The sequence below is a fragment of the Octopus bimaculoides genome, chromosome 11 (assembly GCF_001194135.2).
Source record: "Octopus bimaculoides isolate UCB-OBI-ISO-001 chromosome 11, ASM119413v2, whole genome shotgun sequence".
NCBI lineage: Eukaryota > Metazoa > Mollusca > Cephalopoda > Octopoda > Octopodidae > Octopus > Octopus bimaculoides.
In genome coordinates this window covers 22,781,169-22,788,701 of record NC_068991.1, presented here as the reverse complement: position 1 = coordinate 22,788,701, position 7,533 = coordinate 22,781,169, and the positions used below count along the sequence as shown (strand labels likewise).

The following is a 7,533-nucleotide window of genomic DNA, read 5'->3' as shown; positions in this document are numbered from 1 at the left end:
ATATATATATATATATATGTATATATATATATGTATATATATATAATATAGGATAAATTCTTTAGAAGAATTTATCAAGTAGTCAGCGTGAAAAAACCTCATAATGAAAAAAATAACGAAAAATTTCGTAATGAAAAAATTCATCGTTTCTTCATAGATATATTTAATTATATATAAAGGGCATTAACTGTGTAATAATGCCTCACGCTATCGAGGGACTAAATAAGTCATATATATATACATACACACATACTATGAATAACACAACATTGGAATGAATTTTCTGAAGCCTAAAATTATATATTTTTATTTAAATATTTAGAGTGCACCAGTGCTTTGCAGCATACAATTTGAGAACCACAGCAATAGACAGATAACCTAGTTGCAACAGTCTCCTTTCCAAATGGGCATCATGCCAAAGTTTACAAGCCTTACTAGGTAGAATAGGAAAGTTAGATCACATTATTGCCTAAATGTAAACCTAATAAAGAATGTACTTGCTAAATTATGAATTTTTAGTTTAATAGTGGAAGTAATAATTTCTTACACAAATTAAATTTTTGAAAATTTCAAAAACTTGATCCATATTTTACAACTAAACAAGAAATTTATGCAAGGTTACAGTGACACCCAATACAATGGCATTGCAAACTCTGCATAACAATGAAGATAATATATAAGTGAATGAAGTGATAATAATTAATGAGCTGGATGAAGGAGCCCTTATTGTACATTAATAAAGTAAAATGGTGTCTTACTTGAGGTTTCTGTGGAAGTGGCGGCAAAGTTTTTGGAGGAATTAACTGATATCCGTTATCAGTGGAGACCTGGAGTGTGCCTTGCTTTAAATCATAAACTGAATGATAGATTTCTGTTTGCTTTGATTTCCTTGAATATTAAAAGAGCAGAAATCAGTTGATTTACTTTCCATTTGGTTAATTCTTAATCTTAACTTGAAACTCCAGAATGGCTAGTTATTCAAACTTTGTAAAGAAATTATGTGAATTTTTGAACAGAAAGTGAAAAATATTTAATTCTATGAGTGAATACAGACTTAATTTCACTAGAAAGTAATTTTATTAACAATCTGCACATTTGAAAGGAAATTTAAGTGGATACAAAGTTTTTTCTAGGTCTCCATCCCTTCTCTTAATGCTTGATTTTAATATATGCAAACATTTTATAAGATCTAAGCAAATTCATGGGCCCATATATGAGTTGCAGCCTTGTATCTTTCTCTCAGTTGGTCCTGTACTAAACCTTTGTTAAGTAGTTTGGGAATTAACCCTCCTCCATGTAGTTTTGGAGATCAAGAGGATCATTAACTCTATTGATCTCACTGGTTTTGGACAACCTGGGAAGATCATGAGGATGTTTTTTTCCTTGAAACCAAATCCCTCAACAAATATCAGTCAGTAGGGTACAAGAAAATCTTGCAAGAGTTCAATGGTTTGTGTCTTTTCATTGGTGCTGCATTTTATTCATGGCCAAGAGGCTTAAATTTCAACAACTGAGTCAACAACTAGCTTTAGGTAGGCACTGTGAGTGATATAATTCACTTCTGTAACACCACATCTTATCCAGAGTGAGTTTTGTCTCTTATCAGCTGTAACATTATATAAAAATACAGTTGAGTATTGGTCCTACCAGTTTGTTGTTTGGAAAGGATTAGGCTTAAATGGGACAATTTTTGTCTTTGTTGAGATAAAATAGTAAAGTCAATATCTTTGGTTACTGACTCATGGATCAATATGTACATACCTATTGGAGGCATCTTGGTATGTTTCTTGACAATACACTTAATTTCACATACTTCAATCCACTTAAATGAGTAGAATAGGTAGCAAATCTTCTGACAATGCTACATTAAATAATTAATGTTGTACGTAGGACGAAATTTGTTTTTCATCCAGTTAACATCAGTATATAGACATAAGCAGTTGCACTATGAAACCTTGCAGAAATAAAATTACCAGCTTAAAAGTATTGAAATCAAATCCACAAAAGATATTTCAATGTATTTTGGAGTCCATACACCTAGTTCTGCATACCTTACTACAAATCATCAAACCTTTGGGAACTGGTGTAGTATAATCTAGGAATGTTACCTGAAATAAACTAGCCTTCCATCCAGGAGGAACTGTGTCTCTCACTGGTTGAATACTATAAAAACAAAGTTAAACATAACCCCATTAATATTCTCTTGAAGGTTTAGGAAACATTTAAGGTTTCATTGTTCTAATAAGATCCTGTAGATCTTAATAAAAAAAAATTTCTCTCCTTTCCTTACCTGTAAGTTGTATTGGTGTTGATTCCTGGGAAACTGTCTATGCCCTGTACACAGTTATGTCGGAAAGCTTTCTGACCTGACATCATCTCTTTTAATTGACGAGTGATGATTTCTTCAATTTCTTTTGTTTCTTTTGCAAATTTATCAAGTTTAGCTCTGTACATGAAATGAACATTGCATTAGTCTTGGGAATTGAAGTAGGAAAAAAAGGGAATCTAATCTGGGAGTTGATGGATAGGTTAATCTATTATTTCTTATTTATTCATAGGCACAGGTGTGGCTGTGTGGTAAGCAGTTTGCTTTTCAACCACATGATTTTGAGTTTATTCTTGCTGACTCATGCCTTGTGAGTGGATTTGTTATTTGGAAACTGAAAGAAACCTGTCATGTGTGTGTGTGTGTGTGTGTGTGTGAGTGTGATATCTGATTCTCTATACCCTTTAAGGTGAACAAAATTTTATTGATTTCACACAAAAAGATACCCCTCTTGTCTCCAGTATACACTCATTGGATCTTTATTGGATCTTTAGTGCCTTTTTTATTGTTATTGCAGTATTTCTGGAATACCTTTACTAAGCATCAATTAAGTGCCTACATTACATTTATTGTTTATCTACTGCATCTTTTCTCTGGCATTGTTGCATCTCTGTTGCATTTCTGTTATATTTTTATTGTACTTCTTTTCCTCCTGGTACAATGTATTATCACTCGACTCACTCCAAAACCACTTTGCCTCCATTATAACTCTAGGGTGTCTCTTTGTCTATCTATTTACCTTTATCTATCTGTCTATCTGCCTTAGTCTGTCTGTCTGTCTCTTCCTCTCTCTTGCTCTTTCTCTCTCTCTCTAGATAACAAAACACCCAATGACCATACTTACAAGACTATTTCATTTTTGCGACAAACATTTTCTAGGTAACACTTCCTCTTGTAGTAGTCAAATTTTTTCTTGCGACTCTGGTAACCTCTCCATGTCTTCTGAATCTGAAGAATGAAAAGATTTCATAAATTTCTCATTGACCTTTCATCTCAATGGTGTAAGGGTAAACCAGTTTCCACCAGCCACTAAGAGTGAACTTAAACTTAGTGAATTTATTGCTACTTAAAAGTTTTCACCTTCCTAAACATTTCTAAATGTATATCTCAGAATCTTTATAGGCCTTCCTCTCATGCTGGTGAAAATGAGATTAATGCAATCGATGAATGTTCAACCTGAATGTCTGCTGTTTGATGTCTGCAGGGTAAAACATTGAGGGAATCAAGGTTCTGGTTCAGATGATTGCAGCATAGTGAACTTGCCTAACTGCATCTAAAAGCCAAGGAGGTGATGTTTAACAGGGCTGTGTGATAGGCTTATCATCCTAAGACTCATATTTGTAATTGGGGTGGGATGCAAATGGCTTGTAGTCAGTTTATAGAATTGATTCCAGTGTATTACTGGGCATAAGCACCTTACAGTAGGAAGTGAGCTTGTAGTTACTCTAGCCCTGTGTTTCTCATGTATGCCAGGGGAAAAATTCACTGGGGGTGAGTTGTGAGGATTCAAAAGTCATCATCATCATTTAATGTCTGCTTTCCATGCTGGCATGGCTTGGATAGTTTGACAGGGAACCAGCGAGCTGTAGGGTTATGTCAAGCTCCACTGTCATCTTTGGCATGGTTCCTGTGGCTGGATGTGCCAACCACATTAAAGAGTATACTTTTTTCTTGTCACTGGCACTAGTGAGGTTGCCAAGTAACTAGTAAGGCAAAAAAGAATAGGGGAAAAAGGAAAAGGAGAAAGGTTCCACTATTAAGCAGAAGTATTTTGGAGGGGAAGGTGGAGGTGAGTGGCTGTATACCAGGTGTTGAAAGGCTAAAGTATGATAGAGGGACAAGTACAGGTGTCTTGCTATAGAGGCAATACATGACTGAGGGTAATAAAAGGAAGGTAGTGATAGGATGCTAGAGTAAATTCCTAAGGTACAAGAAGGTGAGTATAAAAGAGGACATGGACAGTGGGGTAATGGGACGATGAAAGTGTGGATGCTTTCATAAGAGTATGGGAGATGGGGAGAGTAAACAGGTGGATGTAGAAGTTAATGTAGTGAGTGATGAACTAGGGTGGGATGCAGATGATGGGAAATACCTGTATGTAGAGGGGTAAGACTGGAAAATAGGAGTGGCTGAGAAAGGAGAATAGAACAAAAAGTTGTGGGATGATGTGCAAGGTGTAGGAACAGTGGGAAGGGAGATATAGAGATACATAAGGTGGCTACAGTAGGTGGGTCATAATAGTAGACATGGGAGGATATTGAAAATGATGGTAGATAAGAGAGGATGTTTAGAATGGAGCATAGCAGAGGTGGGAGAAAGAAAGCAGTGGCTGAAGGTACAGAAAAGAGATGATTGGTGGAAATAGTGTGAGCAGGGATGATGAGGAATGGAAATAGTTCTGGGTGAGTGGGGGCCTGTTAAGGAGACAATGGGATGAATTTTCATGAAAGAATTTATTGAGATGTGAATTTGGTGATGTAGTTAGACAGAGCATATGATGGTCAGTGTGTGTGTGTGGATACGTGCGTGTGTGTATGTGTGCGTGTGTGTACACATGCAAGTGTGCATGTGCATGCTCAGTTGAGTTGTATGAGTGTGTGTGTAGCTGGTTAAGTTTACATAAAGTTTGGTGTGTAGAAGTTAGATTAGCACTTACCTTAGTAGCCATTGCTATGTAATGTTCAATGCACATTTTCAGGAAAAAATCCTGTAAAAGTTGAAATGTTGGAATAGTGAAACTTTAATCATTATTTTCGTCATTATAATCACACATTGTCATCAACATCACTGCAACATATATTGACTGTCCATATTCAACAAAGCCTTAGAATAATCTAGAATAATGTATTAAAATTTGTTAGTTTTTATAATGTTAGATCGTTCATTAATGCAAAATAGAATTTGTCATTCAATTTTATTTTTACTGAGTATAAATGATTATATCTAATGATTTTCTTTCTCATTTTAGTTGTAATTTTAATTAATAAATTGTTTTTATTCTCTACATTAAACATATGACAGCCTCAATTTAACTGGTTTTGTTTTCATGCAGAAGACGACCCTAGGTAACCTGTCCTCATCACAGTCACTGCTTTAAGTTATTATGCCTATCAACGTTAATTTACTCAGTGTTATCTAGGGTCTGGCAGAATTGATAAAGTCTATGCTTTGCTGAAGAGCTCTAATAAGACTAAAACATGTCAGCAGTTGTCACTGTACTTGCTAAAGATTACACTCACTCCACACTGCGTATTTCAATTCTTTCTACTAAACCCTCCCACAATGCTTTAATCATCCAAGAGTGAGAGCAGAAGACAGAAGATACTCGTCTAAAATGCTTCTAACATGGGAAGCAAACTTTTTAACCACACAGCCATATATCATCATCATCATTTAATGTCCATTTTTCCCTGCTTGCATGGATCAGATGGAATTTGTTGCGGTATCTTTTCTACAGCTGGATACCTTTCCTGTTGCCAACCCTCAACTGTTTCCAAGCAAGGTAATATTCCCCATGACCCGACATGTTTTCACAGAAGATTGGAATTGAAAGATACTGCTGTGACATTTCTTCACAACTATCACATGAAATAAAGGTAAGGAGACAGTAACATATGCACACACCCATACATACATGCATGCATGCATAAGCTTCTTTCAGTTTCCATCTACCAGATTCACTCACAAGGCTTTGATTGGCCAAAGGCTATAGAAAGAGATGCTTGCCCAAAGTGCCGCTCAGTGGGACTGAACTGGAGAATCTGTGGTTAGGAAGCAGACTTGCACCTTTCATCATCATCATCATCATCGTCGTCGTTTAACGTCCGTTTTCCATGCTGGCATAGGTTGGATGGTTTGACTGGGAAATGGCAAGCCAGGAGGCCGCACCAGGCTCCAATCTGATCTGGCAATGTTTCTACAGCTGGATGCCCTTCCTAACGCCAGCCACTCCGAGAGATTAACTTGTAATAGGTGAATGATAATTTTGATATATTAAGACTACTTGTATTGTGAAAAATTGTTGATCAAAAGTTAAGAATAGCAAGGGAGACAACTCCAAATCAATAATATTTTGGTGTTAAATTTAAATGTTCTGATGCTTCCAGCAATGGGAAGAACAGTTTGGTATTTGATATAGTGACAATGCTACATAAATTTTGGTCTTATTAAAACCTCTACAGTGAAGCCTAGTCATTTACATGTCTAATAAATCAATACAGAGAAATGATTATGTACATAGAGTAAATACATATTCTAGTATGACAACAAAATCTCATGGGAAAAAATCCAGGGATATCATTTGTATGGAAGATAAATGCTGAAATCAGCAGTAACACACAGTAAGTGGTATTTACTGTGTTAAGTACTATTAACTTTAATCAAAACTAAACTCATCGATAAGAAGTAAACACCATTGAATTAGGATTCACTCAACCTGACGCAAGGGAGATAACTCAAAATAAAAGCAATATTACGTCTTTAAAAACGAGTTGAAGTACCACTAGATTTTTTCCTAATAATTAAAGTAGGACAAAGGTAATGTGTGAGAAAAGGATAATCTGAAGATGGTTCTGCATATAGTTGCATGACAAAAACCAAATGGGGGTACTAATTCCCGTAATCCACTTGATCATTGTAACACCAATGTAAGACTTCTTAAGCAAATGTTTTGCATTATCAACTCTGTTCACACTATACCCAAATCAGGATTTGAATTAAATCTACAAATCTACTTAAGTTTAATCAATTGTTTAAAGTAATGAACTGTATTATTCATGGTACCTATTCACAGACGGATTATGTAATTTAAGATGCGAGTATCTTGGGGATGGATACACAATGATGTACTGGGATGTGAAATAAGTCCCCTTTAGAGAGCAGTCCTCTACTCTGTCATGACTTTAAGTTGTCTCTCTCTGAATTTATCTATAGAAAATGCCAGAAAAAGTATTGTAGGAATATTTTTACCCAGGTAGCTTTTTGGTAGTAAATACGTGCGATGTAGCCTTTCCAGTGCTTTTGTATGGTGATTGCTGCATTGTTCATGAATCTTGGTAGTCAGCAAGAAAGAAAAAGAGATATATTGTTAAATAAATAGTAAATTAAGAAGACTTTTACAATGCTCAACATTTTTTTAGTCTTTCCCAGTCAGTATCACACTAATAGATACATAGAGTTTTTTTTTTTTTTTTTTTTTTTTTTTTTTT

The 7,533-nt window shown here is 35.3% G+C and overlaps 1 protein-coding gene across 1 annotated transcript in view; it reads right to left on the bottom strand.

Annotated features, from left to right (window-relative positions):
• The window catches only part of LOC106879399 (spermatogenesis-associated protein 17), a 14,803-nt gene that overhangs the window by 4,248 nt on the left and 3,022 nt on the right, over positions 1-7,533 (bottom strand). Inside the window, exons 3-7 of the mRNA XM_014928940.2 lie at positions 7,295-7,376; positions 4,983-5,033; positions 3,171-3,274; positions 2,291-2,446; positions 759-888 (exon numbers count right to left, since the gene is read on the bottom strand). Of these exons, the coding sequence (XP_014784426.1) occupies positions 759-888; positions 2,291-2,446; positions 3,171-3,274; positions 4,983-5,033; positions 7,295-7,376 (523 nt within the window). The remainder of the gene's footprint in view (positions 1-758; positions 889-2,290; positions 2,447-3,170; positions 3,275-4,982; positions 5,034-7,294; positions 7,377-7,533) is intronic.